The sequence below is a fragment of the Chaetodon trifascialis genome, chromosome 11, assembly GCF_039877785.1.
Source record: "Chaetodon trifascialis isolate fChaTrf1 chromosome 11, fChaTrf1.hap1, whole genome shotgun sequence".
Taxonomy (NCBI): Eukaryota; Metazoa; Chordata; class Actinopteri; order Chaetodontiformes; family Chaetodontidae; genus Chaetodon; species Chaetodon trifascialis.
The window spans coordinates 3,189,338-3,211,506 of record NC_092066.1 but is presented as its reverse complement, the minus strand read 5'-3'; the positions used below and the strand labels follow the sequence as shown (position 1 = coordinate 3,211,506).

The 22,169-nt window shown below is 43.7% G+C and overlaps 1 protein-coding gene across 4 annotated transcripts in view; it reads left to right on the top strand.

Annotated features, from left to right (window-relative positions):
- The window catches only part of LOC139338828 (neuropilin-1a-like), a 71,983-nt gene that overhangs the window by 29,188 nt on the left and 20,626 nt on the right, over positions 1 to 22,169 (top strand). For all 4 annotated transcript variants that reach the window (XM_070974104.1, XM_070974105.1, XM_070974103.1 and 1 more), the window contains exons 4-8: positions 284 to 511; positions 5,523 to 5,693; positions 11,530 to 11,696; positions 20,331 to 20,486; positions 21,982 to 22,126. In XM_070974104.1, coding sequence (XP_070830205.1) covers positions 284 to 511; positions 5,523 to 5,693; positions 11,530 to 11,696; positions 20,331 to 20,486; positions 21,982 to 22,126 — 867 coding nt within the window. The remainder of the gene's footprint in view (positions 1 to 283; positions 512 to 5,522; positions 5,694 to 11,529; positions 11,697 to 20,330; positions 20,487 to 21,981; positions 22,127 to 22,169) is intronic.

The window sequence follows — 22,169 nt, the reverse complement described above, 5'->3', positions numbered from 1 at the left end:
TTCCAGGCTGCCAAAGTTTCAGACACCCAGAAAGGTCAAAACAGCGGAGGGTGTTTGAGTTTATGTGCCGAGTTCTTCCACAACGTCTGTGTCCTAGTTTTTACAGCAGCGGAGACAAAAAGGTCAAAAAGAGATTCAGACTTTATAGTAAACAGTGTCAACATAAAAATACTGAAAGTGACATTCAGAGGGAAGGGAATGTGTTACCACGTCGTGACCCCTGACCCCGGGGAGGGGTCAGTTACTCGCTTCCAAAGCTCATCAGTGTCTTCTGTCCTCGCAGGTCCAGAATGTTCCAGGAACTTTACGGCTCCCAGAGGCGTCATCAAGACACCGGGCTTCCCCGAGAAGTACCCCAACAATCTGGACTGCACCTTCATGATATTCGCCCCCAAGATGTCCGAGATCGTGGTGGAGTTCGACAGCTTCAACATGGAGCCCGACACCACGCCGCCGCCGGGCGCCCTCTGCCGATACGACTGGCTGGAGATCTGGGACGGCTTCCCCGCAGGTGAGCGGAGGGTTTGGCTCGGGCTGACGTGAGTGTTGAGAGCTGAGCTGAAGCTGACTGTGAGGGAAATGTTTGTGGTCGAGTCTTAAAGGGAGACGAGAACAAAGCTGGAAACAAAACATGATGATGATGCTACGACAGGAAGGTATTCATATTTTTACAGGTTAGCTTACTTCAACATCCACAGGAAAGATCAGGGTTGTGGAACAATTAGCTGCACCGAAGAAAAACACAAAAAAGCTTATTTTTTGGCTGCTGAGCTTTAACTTTCTAAGCATTTTATGAACCTTCAAGGCCTTTTTTCAGCTCGAGACCCAGCTGAGGTAAACATTGCTGTAAAGAAAGTGCAAAAGGGAAAATGCTAAATTCTAATTTCCAAAGCATTGTATGAACTCCCACATCCTCTTTCAGCTTGAAGCCTTCGCTGAAGAAAAAAAAAATCCAAAATAAGAAATAATATCGAATTCACAACCAACATCGAGCAAAGAGAGAAGAGGACTGCGTCTCCTCAGGTGGAGCGTAAGAACCGGAGAGACTCACAGAGCCGAGAAGCAGCAGAGAGAAGAGGAGGATGAGAAGCGCTGGGGACAGCTTCACCCTGCAGAGACAGAGACACAGGTGGAGACATGTGGAGGTGAAGGGGAGGAGGAGGAGGCAGCAGAACAAAGGATGGATGGCTTCCCCGCAGGTGGCAGCGGCTCGGATTGAGCGACGGCGAAGGAGAAAGCGGAGGCGAAAAATAGATTGATGAAGACAAGAGGAAGACGTGGGCTGGAGGAGGAAGAGCGTGTGTGTTTTCACTTGTGTTTTGGGGGACAACTTTACGTGTTTTTTATCAGCAACAGCAGGATAAATCCTTCAACAGCGCACGTTTTTCTCTTCCAGAGGCATTTTATCACGTCAATTAACCACAGAGTTCTTGTTTTTCTAGTCGTATTTCTCTTTTATCAGAGGATTTACAGGCTGTTTGACACGGGAGGATGATACTGCGTCCCTCTGTCCTGATTGGCTGACTGCACAAGGGATCCACTCTGTCCACCTTAGCCCTGATTTGTTGACTCTGGAAGTCAATTTAAAGGGGATAGACGGGATTTAACTGTTAATGACACATTTTTAGTCACTTCTGCATCTCAGAGCATGAAGAAATGATGATTTTAAAATAAAGGCAGAAATCAGACATGCAGATTTTCCTTAAGCCCTTAAAAGTCACTAAAAAAACTTCTCAAACTTGACGCTTCAGCTAAAATACACCAAATGCTGCTCATTGTTTGTTCGCTGCAGTTTATTCATGCTGCCTCCCAGAAGATTAATTATTTTTCAACTCTTTTCACCTCATGCTCTCAGCAAAAAAACGCGTGGTATCTCAGTGATTGCACATTTGGGGAATTATTAGTTAGCCTAGCTTCATTTAAACACTGGAAACGAGGGGAACCAGCTAGCCCGACTCTGCCCAAAGGTTAAAATCTGCCCACCGAGAGGAGGATAAACTCATTTCATGTCAAACTACTTGGACACTGTAATAACCATTAATTTCTCAGCTGTGTTAAAGTCAGTCTGTTGCTTGAAACTCGTCCTCCTGCGCGCACATGAAGGCTGGATGTGCCTCCTTCACAGCTTGTTCATTGTTCCCTCACCGATCACGTTTGGAAACTCACATGGACGACGGCGATGCGTCCTGCTGTCCCCCCTGTTCACGCTCTGTCCCCTCGTTTGGACGGCGTTTCTCAGCTTCCATTGTTGCCTAATTAGCCGTACAGCGTGCAGATAATGGTGAGAGCTACATACCTTGGACGGGCCTGAGTAGGCTGCCAGGATGCCCACAATACTCGCTGCTGTGCCCAAAGCCTGCCTGGTTATTGCCAGGGAGGAGACTGGCATGGGAACGCCAGGGACACAAAGACTGGCACAGGTATATACGCAGTGACACACACTTTAAAGCCGTGCCAGCATACAGAACATGGCAGGGCTTTTCCTGTCAAATGATCTGTGTGTGTGTGTGTGTGTGTGTGTGTGTGTGTGTGTGTATTCCTGTGTTTGCTTTGGGAACATGTGTGTCAGTGCAGATAACAAAGCATCTCTGCTGCAGGGTGAAGACCAGGATGTAGTTTTTCATCCCATCAAAGACATTCACGATGTTAACACGAACACCAAACATTCCCATCATGCACTGCTCTTTCTTTGAGGGCTGTATCTGCTCATCAGAGGGAAAGGTTTTTTTTTTTTTTTCTGATGGGATTTGATCAGACAAACAAACATCTAAGGCTCATTATGTTTGGATTTGTTCTTCAGAGGAGATTTGTAATAATAAGAATAAAGAAAATATAAGATAAAATATATAAGAAAAATATAAGAAAATAATAATAAGAAAGTTATTTATTTTATCTTCCACTTCGACATGCTGATTGTTTCTAATGCTGAAAAGCTGGAATCGACTCTCCCTCTGCTTGTTGTTTACTGCAGATATGACCATTTCCTGAATGTAAATGCAGCCATGTCGCCTGCAGGATTTTTCCATTTTACAGCTGATTGCATCGACAGCAGAGACTTACAGGGAAACCGTTTCACACTGCCGCCGATAAGGCTGAAATAATTCCAATTGTAATCCGTCACAGATTATCAGCTACCTGCTTTAAACTGTAACTGATAAACATAATCCGCCAGATTAGCAAAGATCAGCATTCCAACAAGATTGACTTGTGTTGTTTGCGGTTATTTTGCCTCCAGGCTGAAGGGAAAGTGTCGTTTTTCTAACATGTATGACTTCAGTCTGGACTGAACGTTCCCTCCTGGAGAGGCTGCAGATACAGTATCTCCACCAAACAGGAGGCACCGGCAGCCTGGCTTTGTTTCTCACAGATAAGAACAGGATGAAATGGCCAGCAAACTGTGGGCAGGCAGCGACGTCAGCGCTCGCAGTGTTAAGACATAAGACAGCCTGTCGCTGTGAGCTGGTGTCGTTATAGGAGACGTCAGCCCCGCTCTGAGCCTCTCACGCTCCGTCCTGAAGATGCGTCAAGGATTATCTGTCCACTGCACAATTTACAAGATGTGCATCTTAATTTCTTTGATGTGAATCAAAATTCAAAACCGTCATCATCGGCTGGAATTATCTATATTGATGTCACGCACATGAAGCGAGGAGACGTCACATCAGGCTACAAGCTTTTCGGGGTCGCAAACAGGAAATGAGCTAAAACGTAACTTATCACGCATTAGATTGATTATGTCTAGCAACTCTTTATTTTACAAATCCATATCTCCCAAGAATTTTTCTGGAAAGAGCAACATAATTTGGTACTTGTAGGGAAAATAGAGGCAGCTCGTGTAACTGGTGCACTTCCAGTTAATCAGTTATAAGCGTCCCACTGTGCGTTCCAGACTGGAATTTGTCTGCAGGCAAGCATATGATGCAACGAATAGAAGAGACAGTTTCCTGCTTTAAATGAATAATACATGAATATTAATGTTGGTTTAAATTGAGGTTTTCTTTAAAATAAATGCTTCATGTTTCCTCTAATACCAAGTTGCAAAGTGTTTTGAGGAAATTTCCTCGGAAAGGATTAAGGAAGCGTCGTCTTATTCGTTCATTCAGATGGGCTGAAAGATTTTTCAGCTTCTGGAAATACCTGCAGTCTCTTTTGTAAACTACCTTTGGGGTTTTTCAAAGCCTGCTGGAGATTCATCCTTCTGAAAAATGGAGGCTTGGCTCTGCGACTCGAATGTAATGATGATATGTCAGAGGCAGAAGCTGGGAGCGAGCGTCATTGTGAGCCTTCCCAGAGTCTGGATTTTCTGACAGTATGAGGCATGAAAATACGTTTTTTATGCCTTCATGCTGGTGACAGCCGTGGCCAGACGCATTACGTCTACTGGCTCTCCGTCCGATTCTCGTGAACGTCATCATAATCGTAATGTTCTGCAAAAGCACAGAAGGAGAGATTGTGACCATATTCCACATTTGGTCAGACGCTAAATCTGGTTTCCACCTTGAAATTGTGCTGATCGTATAGATTAATGATGCATCATTTTACGGCAGCATCCATATTTGAAGCGTTGTAGTCCACCGCAGGATGATTGGTTCTGCTTCTTCAGGTGATCGTCGTTGCACCGTGTGATGAAGCTCTCTATCAGTCCTCTGTGCTCCTCTGGTGAAGACAGCATGTTTCAGCTTCATACCCTTTATTAAATTCCTTCAAAGTCACTGCATTTGTTATGAGTCTGGACAGAGATGGATGAGCAGAGGCTCTGATTCCAGTTCATGATCCAACTTCACTCCTCTCACATCACTGCGTCTGATACTCTGAGAGAGAAATATGATATTGTTTTAACAATATAAACAATGATGTCAGTTATTCCATCACAGAAAGTCTTGAGCTCCTAATAAATCTGAATTTAACAGCCTGGATCCAAACATGTCTGATCTGACTGTGTGTGTCTATAAATAGCCTGTGGAGAATAAGTGTTAATGCAACATGTTGTTTCTGCCACCTGCCATCTCACCTTTATTCCTGTCTCAAAGGTGCCACATCACTCACGAGAGGTGAGAGATGGGAGCTGACAGGAGATCAGCTGCTCACGGTGTTCAGCTGAGGACTCGCGGCACAGCAGATTAAACAAGCCGACTTTAAGTTTTGGAGTTTTTAATCTAAATTTGCATGTTTTTAGACTTCTGTGTAGATGGAATATAACAGACTGAAAAAAAAAAAAAAAACAAGTTTCAGGCTTGTGTGTTTTTGCCCGAAGTCACGAAACATTTCCCAGGACAGCGAGGGCAGAGAAGGACAGAGTGAATAATACAAGCGCTGTGCAGATGATGAGTGATGAAGCTGACGTTCTCCTTTTTCTTCACCTCTCCTGCTCCATCCCTCACTCCCCTTGTCTCTTCGCTGCTTTTCTATGCCTCCCTTTTTCTCCTCTTCTTCCTCTCTCGGCCTCTCTCTCCTCATATCCTCATTTCCTGCCTCCTTTCCTCTTGAATCCCCCTTTCCCCCTCCTCCTCCTCCTCCCTCAGTGGGTCCCCACATTGGCCGGTACTGTGGCCAGACATCCCCGGGCCGTGTGATCTCCTACACCGGCATCCTGTCCATGATCATCACCACGGACAGTGCCATCGCCAGAGAGGGATTCTCCGCCAACTACACCATCCGCGAGAGGAGCCTCCCCCCGGGCCACAAGGCTGAGGGTGAGCAGCTGGAGCAGTGATGAGAAAGGGAGAGTGGGAGGGTGATATTGAGGGCGGACATGTCATCTGGCATTAGGAAGGGTTTTTTCCTGGATGTTTCCACTTCTTGTTTGCTTTGTACACTGCAGAAAAATAGGTTTAGATTTTAAATCTGCTCCGTCCGCTGCTGATAACCCCTCAGAGTAAACACAAAGTGTTGAATATACAGAAGCGGTTTGTCTATCAGCTCGGCTTCAACCCAACTGTCCTTTAGCAAGACACTAAATCTCTTGTCTGAGCTCATCGGCATGTGATCTTTGGCCTCTTTGTGTGGAGGGAAGGCGAACAGAAACAGACTCCATGCAGTAATTGTCATCATATGATTGCTTCATGTCATCAGCTGTGCTCTTAGTGTGTGGTTTAAGGAGAAGAAAGAGACATAACACCCCACCGAAGACATCAGTTAACAGGTTCTTGCCACTAGGGGTTCAATTTCTGATTATTTTCATCAATGATCAACAGTTAATTTTTCTTTTCATCTTTAGAATGAAAGATGAAATCCTAATTTCCCAGACTCCAGAGCTGACATCAGCAAACTGCTTCATAGAAACCATCATAGAAAACAGGGAAAAAAAGCAATTTGTGGCATTTTTGCGTCATAAATGACTGAAACAAGCTATTTTTTGTCTGTTAATTTCCTGGTGATCAGCGAATCGTTGCTACAGTTAACTATCAAATGTTCATTTGTTCTGGTTAAATTTGAACAAGTGGACTCAAAACCAACTTTTTTGCCAGGGGTGTTGGGTTTTCCATATGAGCCAGTGCAATAAATGCAAGAAAATACAACCTGAATATAGAAAAAGTGTGTGAATCAATCCTGTGCTTGATGTCATCTGCAGGAAAAAAACAACATTCGGAAGTGTTTGCAACCGCTTTTTGATTCAGGTCTGCTTAAAGTTGATCAGAATCAGGATCTGAATTTGACAACACAGCAATGTAAATGTAATCTTATCTCATAGCTGTGAGTTTAAAAATGGTTCAGATGAAAACAGCTTATATTTTCATCAGTTCGACCTACTTTTAGCTCTTATCTCCTCCCGCTGAACAATGCATTAGGCCGATTTCATACATGAGGATATTATCATGAGATGAAGAGTTCCTCGTCCTTGGCTGAGTTGTTTTTTACGCCCTGTGTTTGCTCGTGTCCATGTGGTCTTTAAAAGAAAGCCGTTGACGACCCAGTTGGAGTGTCTGCAGAGATTTAAGTTATGTTGGCCCGTATGGTTCCTGCACTCTCGTAACCTCGACCCCAGTCACCCCTGTTTAGGAATGCGAGTGTGTGCACAGAGGTGAGTTTACTTAAGGTCCCACGGTGGCTAACGTGCACTTTGGGAGAAATGAATGTAAAAATCTGTTAAATTCAGTTGACTGTCTGTGGATCTTGTGTGTGGCTCAGGATTATCCTTTATCTGAAGGATTTACACATCCCAACGGCACACAGTGATCATTGAACATGGCAATTGATTTCTTTTCCACAACATAAACGTGTTTAGATTAAACATATGCTATGGCTTTGATTACGGTCAAATACTGCAATAGATAGGCTTGAGCAGTATCCACTTTTTACCTTTAATTTTAAAATTTTAGTGTTACTTGTGTATTATGTTCAATACCACTTCATTCAGTCACCACTCGTGCATTATTCAGGCTAGTGTCACAGACTCCCACATGTACGGTAAGCAGACTTTTCACCAGAGGGGTCAACATAATTTCCTTGTTTGTTTTGCTCTGGGCCGAACATGTGAGTGTCGTTGGGTTGTACGTATGTCTGCTATCTGATGTTTATGTTGAATGTTCATGACATGCTGATAATATATGCTTGTAGTCTACACGCATCAAGTATGTGTATGTGTGTGTGTGAGATAATCTGTCCTTCGTAGCTGGGATGGCTGAGAGCAGCTTTGGTGTTAGACAAAGCTCTAATTATATTAGCTTAAATAACACACTCTCACACATGCACACACACAATTACTTTGCCTACAGACCCCCGTCTAAGCCCAACAGATTGAATTAAGGCCTCACACCAAACCAAATCACACTGTCTTTTCTCCAAATTTTACAACCTCTCTGATGCCTAGAAACCAGTGATTCCCAGCCAGGGGTACTTGTACTTGTAGGGGTACTTGTACCATGGTACTGCACCACTCCACCATTAGGAAAAAATATCCACATCTTGAGTCACCCGAACAGAACTTGTGATTGGAAATGTGTGAATAATTAAGATAGTTAGCTAAAATTTGTGGTTGATGGCTTAAATAGTTAGCTAATAGTTAAAAGTCGTGGATAAATGGTTGGAATGTAACTGAAAGTTGCAAATAAATTATTGGCTAGCTTATTTACTGCTCAACAGTTGAACTAGCTAAAAGTGATGGCTAAATGATACAAACAATATGCTTAAAGTAATGGTCAAATAGTTGGAATATAGCTAAAAATAGCGAATAAATTGTCGCAAAAAGTAATGGATAAACGGCTGGCTAGCTTAATCGCTGCTCAACAGTCGAACTAGCTGAGAGTATTAGCTAAATGCTTGCAATAATTAGCTACTAAAAGTAATGGATAATGGTTGTAATATCGCTAAAGTAATGGGTAAACGGCTGGCTAGCTTAACTACATCTAAAAGTAATAGCTAAATGCTTGCAATAATTAGCCAAAAGTAACGGATAAATGTCAGATGGCTTAATTAATGCTCAGCAGCTGAACTAACATTAGCCTAAAGTACTGGCTTGTTACTGCTAAATGTTTACATTTTGAAATAGTTAGCTAGAAGAAAGAGATAAGTGGTTGATAGCTAAATTAATGCTAAACAGCCGAAACAGTTAGCTAAAAGTAATCGAACAATTGAAACAGCTAAATTGTGGAAATGGTCAAAATAGTTTGCTAAAAGTATTGAAATGATTAGCTGTAGATCCTGGTTAGTAGGTCTGTAAATGCAGAATTGACCAAACTAGCATAAATATTAGTCAATTTTCTGAAAACATTGCTTTTTAAGACTGTTTTAAAACAACAGGTATTTGAATCCAGTGAAATGGACACATTTTTGCTATGATGGCTGCTGTTGATGAAGAGGTTCATGAGTTCATTTGACAGAGCTTGGGGTTGGGAGGGTCCATCTGACAAAAAAAGGCTGGGAGCACTGCTATAAACAACCTTTTCAGAGAGCACTTCCATTCAAACAGGATCTTTGCTAACAGCCTGGGAGGAATCAAACTGATATCCTGGAGTGAATTCAGGGTTTTCTCTCGCTCCGTCCCAGTCATCACTATCATCACATGGCCTCCGGCGGGGCCTTTACGGTCGGTGGGGGCGTCAGTTTTATGCCTTTTCTGACTTTTTGGATGGAGAGGTAGAGGGACGGGGGGAAGTTTATCCCTCATGCCTGCTGTGAGGGAGACAGGGAGGTTGCCTCATGAATAGAAATGAGAAAAGAGCAATAGAGAAGTTTTAGATCGGAGGCCGAAGCCAGATGGAAAACAGAAAAGCGAGAGAGTTTGGAGATAAACTGATGGATCAGCTGGCTGATATCCAGAGCTGTTTTACTTTCCCATTGTGTAGCTGCAGTTTCAGAGCATTTTCTGGCAAGAGGCGTCCTCTGGGAAAAGCTCTGAATCGGAAGATACGGGCCTGAAATTTGTCAAGTTAACAAATACTGATGATGAGCACGAAAAAACAAGCTCTCTGCAGTTGTTTGGTGATGTTGCAAGCAAACTTTCTCCCTAATTTATTTGTGGAACTTGGAATGATGTAAGTGTGTTTGTGTCAGTCTGGCAGACCTGGCGTCTCCAGACAGGCCTCCCACACACACACACACACACACACACACACACACTTCCTTTTGTTCCACCTCCCTCTTCCTTCCCCAGGGTCCCCTGCTGCTGCAGAGTGGACACTGCCGTCTCAAAGACACAGACGTGTACTTTGAGTTTATACAAATGCTGTTTTGAAACAGGTTTGCGAGTCCAGAGGATTGCAGGATTTTCTCAATCCACAGAGGAGTGAAAACCTGAAAATCAGCTAAATTAGAGCTGAATCTACCATAACATGAGCAGCAATATGCACCTAAACGGGCTTATGTGCATTTTATGTGCATTTGTGTTTGAGTGCATGTGTGCACGTAGAGAATGAAAGCATCAGCTGAGTATTTGATTGACAGGAAGTTAAGGGACAACAGTTTTGTGAAATCAGTCAGACTTTATTGATCCCAAGTATTAAAAAAGTGTTAAAAAGGGTCACGATAAGAGGGTACAGATTATAGAAATACTACAGCTCATAAAAATACTACTGCCAGTACTCTTATGAAGAAATACCAATGCCATATGTTGAAGCTGTGGATGTTTTTCAGTACTTTGGATAAATTAATTGATTATGACCGCAATAATTACTGGTGGTGATTTGAAAAGCTGTTTGTTAAAAGTGAGTTTCTCAACTTATCAAGTCATTCTTGATGGATGTCGAAATGTAAATATACAGTGAGGACAAGGCTGTGACATGTTTTTGATTATTTTGATTTGTGTCCATCACACTGGATTTGAAACGGTAACTGAACTTAAAACACTGTCTGAGAGTATTTAATATTCATATTGTTATTATTATTATTATTATTATATCATGCTCGGCAATCAATACCTTCCATGAAACAAAGAGCAGTTTGTTATTAGTTTTAGTTTCAGTGAAATTTGGTGACAGTTTTGCCGTTTTCAGTGGGTTTGTGCGTAGGATCAGTGTGTAAGGATACTGTACAAACGTGCAGGAGCTGTTTGAAATGACTCCTTCACTGCAGTGACGGACTGGCCAGCAGGGAGCCGGGACAGACACTTTACAATGTCTGGGTGACAATCACAGCGCTCACTTGTTTCTCTGCCTGAGTCAGAGACAAAAAGAGCTCTTTTCCAACACAGACTGATGACTTTGAGGGTTTTTTTAGAATCCCAGTTACTGAGTTCAGTGGTAAATTCAGCCATTAACCAAATGAGCAAAATACTCAAAGTCAGTTCATCCAGATAATGATGTGTGTAATAAACTTTCTGAGTCATATTAAAGGGGAAGTTCATCAGGAAGATGACACACACCAGAAAAATGACATGTCGACTGTGCAAGCAGGTTATTTATGTTTAATGTTGACGTAACAGCAGCACATTTATTTCAACCCATGATCTCCTCCTAAACCTGAAAATGACCGAACTGCAGCCTTTCACGATGTGAGCTTGGCAGCGTCTGCCTCCACCAAACTCCCGGCTAAAGGAGGTGGAGCGTGGGTGGAGCTCAGGTGGGTCGGGTGAAGCCTGGTTGCTGAAACCGAGCAGCCAGCTGTAACTCAAAGCAGCCACGCCCAGAATTATGCATCAGCTTAAGCTTTACTGTAGTTTAAAAAGTGAGTTGTATGAAAATGTCCTCCCTCTAAAGTTAGCTCTAGAGACCAGAACAGTTTTTTGTGTCAGGCTGTAAACATGTTCACTTCTGCTGTAAAGTTTTAATATGGGGGTCTGTGGGGACTGACTCACTTCTGGAACCAGCCTAAAGTGGCCGTTAGAGGAGCTGCAGTTTTCAGCACTGGACTTGCTGTCCAGTCGTGATATGTTGTTTTGTTTTGGTCGCTGACGATCGATCTGTTCAGTCGTTTCGGTGTGAGGACGTGTTGATTCAATGGTTCAAATGGTGCGTTGTTAAAAAAAGATAAATACAATAAATACATGAATGAAAAAAGTCATTTTTTTTAACCACTGCGTTCACTCAGACAGAAAGTTTTAGGTCTGGTGTTGTTTTTGAACTCTTGTTAATGGAGTTTTTCTGTCTTTGCCAGGTTTTCTCTGTATGGAGTCGCTGGGCATGGAGTCGGGGGAAATTTCCTCCCAGCAGATCACCGCCTCCTCCCAGTATAACTCCAACTGGTCCCCTGAACGCTCGCGTCTCAACTACCGGGAGAACGGCTGGACGCCGTCAGATGACACCGTCAGGGAGTGGATCCAGGTCAGTGATGTTTGGCTATGTTGGAAGTCGAGGGAGGATTCTCTGAGGTCGAGTTTCGATTCAGAAAAAGCAAAATTATGTCACACTGGTCCTCATTCCAGAGTCTGATCTCAAAACATACGCATGCTCGCTCGCTCGCTCGATGGTGTTCCTCAGTTTGAACTTGTTCTGCTGAGATCTTGCTCACATCTGGTCTGAATATTGTTCACTCATTTGTAGCACTTCTCTGCACGTTATAGGGACACAGAGGGGAAAAAGAAATAAGCCAGCGTGCATTATTTATTGAAATCTGCCGCTGCAGCACAGTTGACATTTCTTGTCGTCATTGTGGAATCTGACGTTTCAGCCTACAATCACTGACTGTGGAGCCAGAGCAGCACATTGTTTAATTTCTTTGAACATATTCGATATCTTTGAGGAGGTTTGAGAGGAAGAGGCGCAGACCTGCTGGCTCCATGCAACAAACTGGTTCTGGTTCATTTAAATCAAGCTTGTTTCATTCAGTGTATTCAAACTCTGGAGCTTTTCCTACTTTTGTTCAGTCAGGATACAGCGCTTCTGTCACCAAACCCAAAAATGAGACTTTCTATCATCTATTATAAGGTGAAGGCTATATAAATAGTGATATACTGTATATATAATGATTATGAAAAGCGCATACAGTACAGTGTTGCAGCCACATTCATAATCTTTAGGCCTGCAGGATTGCAGCTTGTTCAGCAGCAGTTTCTTGCCAAATGTTTAGTGAGACGTTTTAAGAGACTCTGAGACACTGTTGTGTACGTGAGCTGCTTCAGTACCACAGGATGATGTAGGTTTGGCGTCATATTAAAAGCAAATTACATGCATTCCACAGTCAGAAGCTGAGACGACCGTTAGCTTAATGCTACTCTGTTAAGCTAGGCTAGGAACCTGTTAGCAAAGCTACTTTATCTTTATGAGTAGATTTACTTACCGTCTCATTTACTTATGTTTGTTGTTTTGTTGTCAAAAACTCATCTTCAGGTCTCAGCTCACTTTGGACCAGATATGTAAATGCTGTGTTTTAGCTTTGTAGAGCAGAACAAGCTTCATATCACCAACAAGGAACACCTTTGGTCAAACCACAGTCTGACTGATGTTACAGGAAGAACCATATGACTTGTTTGGATTCCTCTTAGCGCCAAATCATCAGACCTGACAGGATGACGAGTCGCTAACACCGTAGGTGCTTATGAGTCACTTATAATTGGGCTTCGTAAACAGGCATCTGCTTTTCCTAATATGGTTTGGACCAAAGAAAATAGTTGTACATGCGATCGCCTCCTCAGCCAGACCTGTGAGGTGCAGCTGGAGTGCAGGATTGTCCCATTGTCCAGGACAGGAACTCATAGAGGAAGACACACAATGCCTCTCGCAGTAGAGAACAGACCCTTGCTTCCTTCCCATGGGGGCTACAACAGGAAGTAGACAGGAAGACGGCTTCGGTGCTGGATTAGTAGTAGTGGCACTCTATTGTCTGTCAGGGGACTTCTTTTAGCTACTGGGCCACAGCTGAGCCCGCTGGGATGTAATGCTATGAAGAGCAGTGTTTTAGTAGAAGTTAATGGGCTTGGAGAGGCTGAATTTACAGTCCAGCACACTTAAAATGTGCAGTGTACATTTTGCACAAGTTATGCTAATTTAGCGAACAGTTAAACAGGAAACACTGGAGATCTTGTGTTTGTATGAACGCATTTTCAAACCCATCTTTATCATTATGTGTAGATTTAGGCATGTATTCACACAGCGATCGCTTCACTACTTTCCTGCCAGCTCCAGCTAAAATATCCCGTCCAGCGTTTCTAATCAACACATCTTGGTTTCACGCGATAGACGAGCACAGTCAGTGTGCTCACCCTGCTGCTCGTCTGTAGGAGGACTGGAAAGTCAAGAAAAGACGACCGATTTGGAGCTCAGGCAGGAGCCGACGCTCTTCGTCTGTAATCTGTAATCATAGAAGCAGAGCAGGATTACCGACCAGGTGAAGCAGGCAGCCAAAGCTGGGTTGCTTTGTGGTAATAGTCCCATTGTTTGCATTGTCTTATTAAAAATTCAGATCAGTTGTATGATCACAAACTACCTGACACACGGTGAAGCTGGAGCCTTGGGGGCCCCTTTGGTGCCTGAGGTCTGCCCACCTGATGTGACGCAGCCATGTTTTTTAATCCCCTCACTGGCATTTTACAGCGTTTCTCATGTTTTATGAAACGCCTGGAACGGCTTGCCGAGCGCGGATGTGTCCTCTCAGTGACGACACTCGCCGTTCAGGTCGCCAGTCATGAGATTCGGACCCCCTCGGTCACATGCTCGCCCCCCATCCCGAGGCTGGATGGTCCGGTTTGGTGTGTGTGGACGGATTTCTGTGTGTGTGCTGTTGGAGGCGATCCCTCCTGAAGAAACAGGAGACCATCCCCCTGCCACAGTGATTTATAGCCTCAGAACCGGTGCTGCTGCCCGCCCCCCGACTCTGTGAGGCCTTTGAGTTATGGCTGGTTGTTTTTGTGAAAAGAGAATTTTCCATTTTATTTGATTAAGTGTGGTGCATGGCAAACTCCGCACAGCATGGTTTGCCTCACGGCTTTCCATTCATCTTACTTGAGAAGAAAATTATGACTTCGTTAATTCCTGCATGCCTGCCTCCTCCACTGCAAACACCTCTATTATTCATTTAAAGCCATTTATATTTTATTGATACTATTTTCAGGTTACTATTCATAATGTTGTCAGCGTGATGTTACCCAATGGCAATTTGGATGGGGGCAGACGTTGAGCTCATTATCGAGCTTTATGAGAAATCTGTAATCATATTTTGCACTGGAGTGACTCATTTCAACAGCATGTTTGATATTTGCAATGAAACGCAAAGCCTCCGTATCTATAAACCACATTTTCATGCAAGCAAGGACTGAGCAGAGATGATTAACTGTAAAGCAAAAATAAAAAAGTCAAGTAAAATAAGCTCTAAAAGTAACTTTTGATGTCCAAATTATAGATCAGCCCACACTTGCAACCAGAAAAGGTCATTAAAAAGTTTCTTTTAAAGTAATTAATCAGCAAAACTGAATTACACAAATAAAGAGAAGTGCAAAAATTAGCTTCTGTCGACGCTGCGTTCAAGCCTCAATAGTACAAATGTGGCTCAAACGTGGCCAATCGCTGCGTCCTTACAAGCTGCGGTAAATTGACTTGTTATTGAAAACGGTGATGCAAGCCCAGGAAAGGCTTCCTTCCCCTCTGGACTTCAGGTATTTATAGACGCCCTGCCGTTTGTCTTCAGGATCTCTTTGACGCCACCAGGAAGAAGGCAGCGACACGCATCTGGAGAACACATTTGGGCGGTGTGTGAGCGGAGTGTGTTGTCCAAGCCGGGGGTGGGCGGGCGGGGGCGGGGGGGGGCTGAAAGACAAAAGATCCTCCAGAGAGCGTTAAAGGGTCTTGCTATCCAGAGCAGACCCCTGGAGGAACGCCACAGCGAACTTCCAACTCCCAGAAATGCCAATAACGGAGAGAAGCCTCAACACAAATCAGACTCATTAACATGGCGACGTGCGTGTGAGGTCACGTCTGAGTTTTCTTAAGCGGCTGCGGTGAAAGAAGTCAAGTGTCTTTGCCTTGTGCGAATCGTAAATCTGATTCCTCAAGCAGCGAAAGAGACGAGGTGGGAACTGTGTCATTCACCAAAGAGTATGAAGCCTCAAAACCAAGAAGATCTCATTAGTCTGAGAGAAAGCTGAAAGGAAATATTTCACAAGCCAACACAGAATTCTTCCTTCTTTTTCAGAAACGCATTTTTAAATGCTGTAACGAGTTTTTAAGAGACGAGCGCTTCCAAAAGTCGCTCAGCAGATACGCGGCTAACGAAAACATGACTCAGTCATTTTTCCAAAGGGTTTTAAATGACCGTGCCAATGTTTATGCAGGTTTTAGCTCTTTAATTAGCTGTGTATTCATGTTATTTTGTTTTACTAGCAGGGTTGTCTAATTAGCGTGTTGCATTTTTTGGCATGAAAACCTCAAGTCGGCAAAAAGAAGTCCCACTTTCTTACTGGAAATGTGTCCTTTTGAAAGGTTTTTTCAAGGTTTGCAAGGTAGAAAAGTCACCAAACAGATGCATGCTCCCTGATTGAAACATGTCTACTGTGCTTGATCGCGGCCGTGTCCCCTCGTTGCACAAACAGTCGTCCAAACAAAGAATCCACTGTCCTCTTCATGAACAGCACTGCAGCTTTCTACCCTGCTGGCTGCTTACATGAAAAATAGCAACAGAAAAATTGCGACAAACTCAGAATAGACTTGCAGAAATAATGCGTCTCGATTTTAATCACACTTCTCATCATCAGTGTGGAAAAGGAGCCTGTTTGAAAACAGCGTCACGTTAAATTGACGGCAATCAAGCGTAATTATCAGACTCAACAAACTGTAAACGTGCACGTCGATGCACATGAGCACGGACTGCACTTTGTGAACGCTAAAACCTCAGATGACAAGTGAGTAACTTTCTTTGACTGTCACTACTAAAGCCGTGTCCTGTTTTGGCAGGAAGTAGCAGCGTTTTCTGTTCAATCTCATTTAGCCACACTTGACTGAATTATGTCCCCTTCCTGCATTTTGTTCCCGTCATTAAAAAGCTCTGAGTGTGACTGTTTTCTGTGACGTGAACGTAGGCGCTGCCAAGTGTTGAGTAATTAGAAGATGGAAGAGCAATTAGCTGTAGTCGTTTGATGGAGGAAGTGTGGAGCTTTGACCGGCGGCTGCAGAGAACATGCAGTGACTGACCGATGGCGAGACTCTTCCTGTTTGAAGCCGGACAGCATCACCAACTCCAGTTTGCTGGTCAAACTGCATCATGCATTCAGCTTTATGTGCACAATTGTGACCGTGAACGGAAAAAGTCACAAGTTTTCTGAGCTGAAGCAGAATTTAAACTAGCAGCTCCTTCATCATTATATGTTAAATAATTGGAAAATACAAACATCAGGTCTGTGTCAGTGTTATATCTTAAATAAAGATAAAAATGGACATTACAGTGTCCTTAAACCAAGGGACTGTCCTGAAGTTGATCGTTTCACCAGACACTCGACAGTGCTTCATTTCAATCAAAGCTAAACAAGCTAAAATATTTGGACGCCACTTTACTTCATTTCTCGACTCGTGATGAAGAACAGAAAAGACCTCGCAGCTTGTTCGTCTCTGTCCGCCACAAAACCTCCCATACATAGTGCCTTTGTTGCACACATATAGAGGATTCATCTCGTGGGAATTCAGATGAGAAGGCAGCTGGGAAACGCCGGCGAGCGATCCCACGAAATGCCGTTTCCCAGGGGTCTCCCTGTCGGTCTCAGAGCCCACACGGACCCGCGAGGAGCTGCTCCTCTCTTCCCTTTTCCTGAAAAAGCAACAGCGGGAGAAGTTAAATAATGGCCTCGGGTCCCTTCCCATGTACAGTGTGACAGCAGCAGCGTCTCTATGGCAGTATAATTACACACCGTGTATTACAGGCATCCCACATGCTGAAGCGCTGTGTATTTTGGTATGCAGCTGATCATTTCCAAACTCAACAAACAAGCAGTTTTGTTTAGCCGAAGTGGAATTAAATGGAAGTCAAATAGAGCGTCTCCTCGTTTAATACAGTTGTAAAAATGAAGTGATTCCTCTTCATGGTTTAGTGCAGTTTGGAGGAAGCGGAGCTGCTTTCTGTCTGGAAGTATCCATACTTGTAGTATTTGTGGACAGTTTTCCCCTGAGAATCTCTGATTTCAGCAGACCGCTGTTCAGGCTTTCTGTTATCGCTGCTGCTGCTGCGCTCTTTGATGATAATTATCTTTTTATTAATTTCTTTCCGAGCACTTTGAACAGCTGTGTTTCTGGACGCCTCTTTGCCGCAGAGAGATAAAACGCCTCGGCCATCTGAACGAGCCGTTTTATCTGTTTTTTAGCCCTCAGATCATAATTTCATGAGAAAGTAAAGCCACAACATACGATCACTTAATTTCACTTGGAGGTACTTATTTTAAGAACAGCTTTGAACAAGTGAAACTGCTCATGAAAAAGGACGATGGTGCTTCTTTATTAAAGAAAAATTAAGTTACACTTTGATCTCCTTTTCTCAGATTCTGCTTTAAACAAAAATAAAGTTTAAAACACTTTAAAAAAACGCGTTTCATAATCTGTCGTCAGTGACTCTGTTGGCTCTACCGGGAGGTTTTCCCAGCTCATCCAGACACCAGACAATGCGTTTAGTGGGTCTAGTCGTACAATCAAAGTGGGAAATTCCCCTCAGCCACCAGAGACGTGTTGGCTATTTTAAGTTGTGGCAGCTAATTGCCTTGTTTTAGCAGATAACTGTCATGCTCTGCAGGGTTTTTGGGGATTAAAAACTAGCTGATTGTCAGAAAAAAAGAGCTAAATGGCAGCTGGAGGTTGAGTGACGCCAGTCTGCATAGCTTTGAACGAAGGTTAGTAATAAAGGAGTACTGAAGACAATAATCTTACAGAACTGTGCTGCAGATAATCTCTGTTCTATGAGCTTTACGTCTGCAGGCTCTATTGATTTTGTACCAGTTTATGTGCAGACTGTCGTGCTGGTGAGACAGTCCAGCTAATGGCCTTTCCACATGTGTGACGTGGAAACCTGGACATAGTTAGTTCTGCTTGATCTGTGTGTGTTTTTTTGCCTGAGAACTCATCGTTTTTCTCTATCTAACTTCTTTGTTTCGGACATATTATGAGCTCCATCATTAACACAAGTCATCGCTAATCCCGTGTTGTCATCAACTCGTCTGCTGGAGGGTTTGTTTGTGTTTATTCCTGACATTTTGACCCCAACCTCTGACATTTTGCTTGTTTGTTGTCCTCTCCACAGTCAGATGAGAGCGTGATAACTGTTTGTTTGTCAGCACTGAGACGCAGGACATGCTACGCCTAGCTTAGCACAAAGACTGGACGCGGATAGAAACTGTTAGCCTTGTTCTGTCAAAGGTTAAAGATTAGGTTTGCCCACTTTTGTAATGTTTCATCAAGTTAGGGAGGTAGCCATGAAATAAGCAGTATGTAAGTTTTGATAGAGCTAGGCTAGCAGTTTCCCCCTGCTTGCAGTCTTTGTGCTAAGCTAGGCTAACTGGACATAAGTATGCACTAGAGCTGAAGACATGACAGTGTACTATGCAGCCATTATTCAGTCCTCATTCATTCACAGTGTCTTTCACAGTCTGCTAACACAAAACACACACACACACACACACACACACACACACACACACACACACACACACACACGCACACACATACACACACACACACACACACCACAGGTCACACACTAGCCATTAGAGATGCGGGTGAACAACCGTTAAATTGATCCTGAGCTGGTTCCCACACACTCACACACTCAGTATCCCAGAAAACAGACTCTTCAGAGGATCCTCGCGGATCAGCGGCTCTCAGCGCACCCCTGACTCAACAGGCCCGAGTTTAACGGCTAAACCGCACGTCACGCTTCATCCCTCCCCACGAAAAGGCTGTTTTGTTGAGAAAAGTCATCGCACGTAACCGCATTAAGTCAAAATCAATGAGTGGAACAGAGGGAATCACAGAGGCTTCTGGAAAACACTCACGTCTCCTTTACTGTAAATTTTAGATCAGAAAACACTTCAGGGCTTCACACCGTCGCCACAACGGACACTAAAATGATCAAGAGGATTTTCGGCCGTCAGCGCCTCATCTCAGCAGGTTTAAGTGGATATCTGAAGCAACCGTGATTAAGAAGAGCGCTCGTGACTTCCAGCTCTCGTCAGCAGTTTGGCGGTGGAGTGTACGGACTGCATAATGCTCTGTGAAGGTCTTTGTTATGTGATAGAGAGGCGGCTGTCTTAACAAACGGGGCTGGAGATCCCTCCAGCGTCCTGCTCTGATTTTTCACTGTCTGCTTACGGACCCATCGCAGTATAATTAATGAGATCTGAGCCTCTTGTTTCCCATACGCTTCAAGTGAAACACGGTGCGAGACAGTTGCTTAACACCTAAGCTCTTCACGTAGAAATTGGTGCTTTAACTTAAAATTATATTCTATATAATTAGATTTTTTTTTTTTTAAGGTCCCAGAAGAAAGTCCAAAAGAGGAATCCTGTTCAGCAGAAAACGTGCTTCTTGTTTGACGCTTTGAGAGCACACTGGCCTTAAATCAGCCTGTAAAATCCCAAACTTTTGCATTTTCACACGTTCGTTTCCTCCCTTAAGGGCTTTTTTACGAGAGGGGAAAGCCTTTTCACAAACCGATGCACCCCCCCACAGTCGTCACCTTCCAGAAAATGTTTGCTAATGTCATAATCCATTACTTTTACTTTTTCACCATTTTCCCATCACTTATAGCTTTTTCAGCTGTTTATCTAAAACAGCTAATTAGCATTTGTTTATTACTTTAAGCTAACTTTTACTTTTAGTGGTGTTAATTCAGTACTTTTATCCACCACTTACATGCAGTTTTCAGGTGTCACAGCTGACTCGATGTGTGTGTACATCAAATAGTGATCTGCGTTTTCTTAAAGGAACTCTCTCTCTCTGTCGTCCTGTCTGGATCTTTCCGTTGACCTGTCTTTGCACTCGCTGTGTTTCCAGGTGGATTTGGGATTTCTCCGATTCGTCACTGCCATCGGGACGCAGGGAGCGATCTCGAAGGAGACCAAGAAGCACTACTACGTTCGCTCGTACAAAGTGGACCTGAGCTCCACCGGAGAGGACTGGGTGACCGTGAAGGAGGGCTCAAAGCAGAAGGTGCTGATGAGTCACTGATTGTGTAACAGCTCAGAGCGATCTCATATTGACGAGCAGCGAGGGACTCTGTATTCTAATCAATGGGGACAGAAGTGTGGGTGGCTGAATCAATGTTTTCCGAGGCTGACAGCGTTTGGCAGCATCGCTAATCAGAGCCTCGACTGAAATGAGTGCTCAAGATCCCACTTGTCTCATCACAGTCCACGACTTCAGAAAAACACGAGTGTAGAAGTTGTTTTAGGGACGCTGACGGTGAGTTTCATGGTTCAGGTAGCTTCGTTATCCAGTGCAGGTCAAAGCAGATTCCACTTAAACTGCAGCGTGAATCTGTTCCCGGTCAGCTGATCATTACACCCGTTATGTAGCTGCTCATGCAGCATTTCAGCCACTTTGAATAATAGCACAGATTTGTGCCAGAGGAATATAATGTAGGCTTCTGTCCGACAGAAAATAGCCTGAAAGCTCTGCGATAAAACGTCTTTGTGACCGCTTGCCGCTGCAAACAACGCTGCAGCTGGAGCTCTTATGTGCGTCAGTGCAGTGTTTAGACACACTGGAGTCATGTGCAACCTCTAGACAGAAAGTCATTTCAGACACGTTCGGCAGCAGCAGAAGTACAGTACTTACAGTACAGCAGTACGTACTGCTGATGATGATATTGGAGTAGCAGCAACAAAATGGTAGTACAGTTTTTGCTGTGATACTTACAGTGGAGGCAGTAGTTGTAGCCACAGCAGCAGTAGTACTTCACACAATTGTACATTTTGTGAAAACAGTATCTAGTAGTAGTGGTAGTAGTGGTAGTAGTAGTAGTGGTAGCAGTGATGTCAGAGGCAGAGGTGGTCACAGTGTAGAAGCAGAAGAAGTTATTAACCTTGAACTTGATGTTAAACTTGCAAAATTTTACTCTGTAGCACCTTGAGATCGCCTGAATATAAGGTGCGCTACAAATAAAATGTATTATTATTATTATTATTATCATTATTATTATTATTAAGTACTGGCTCACAAGGTATTTGCTGCATCAGTGGTAGCAGCAGTAGCAGTAGTAGTAGTACAGTTGTACTGGTAGTGGTAATACATGTATAGCAGCAGTCATAGCATTTGCTTCGGGAGGAATAGTAGTAATATATATAGTAGTAATATATATACCGGTCAAGCAGTAGCAGCAGTAATAGTGGCACTAGTAGTAAAAGTAGTAGTAGTAGCAGCAGCAGTATTTATTGTATTAGTTGTGGGGTAGTAGTGACAATGTTAGTCAAAGCAGTGGTGGTAGAAGCAGTCATAGTAGTAATAATTATGTTAGTAGTAGGAGTAGTGTAAGTAAAGGCAGTGGTAGTAGTAATTGTGTAAAAGTAGTTGCAGCAGTAGTGGCAGTGTTGGCTCAGCAGTAATCATCATAGTGGCAGTACGAGCAGTAGTAGAAGTAACAGTAGTAGCAGTACTTCACTGGCAGAAGTACCTGAAGTAATTATCTGTGTTTTCTCCTCTTCAGATCTTCCAGGGGAACCACAACCCCACGGACGAGGTGCGCGCCTTCCTCCCCAAACAGACTCTGGCTCGTTACATCCGCATCCGCCCCATTTCCTGGGAGCAAGGCATCTGCATGCGCTTTGAGATCTACGGCTGCAGGACGTCAGGTACCGTCCGCAGACTCCTCACGTCCTGTCAGCGCCGCCGTCC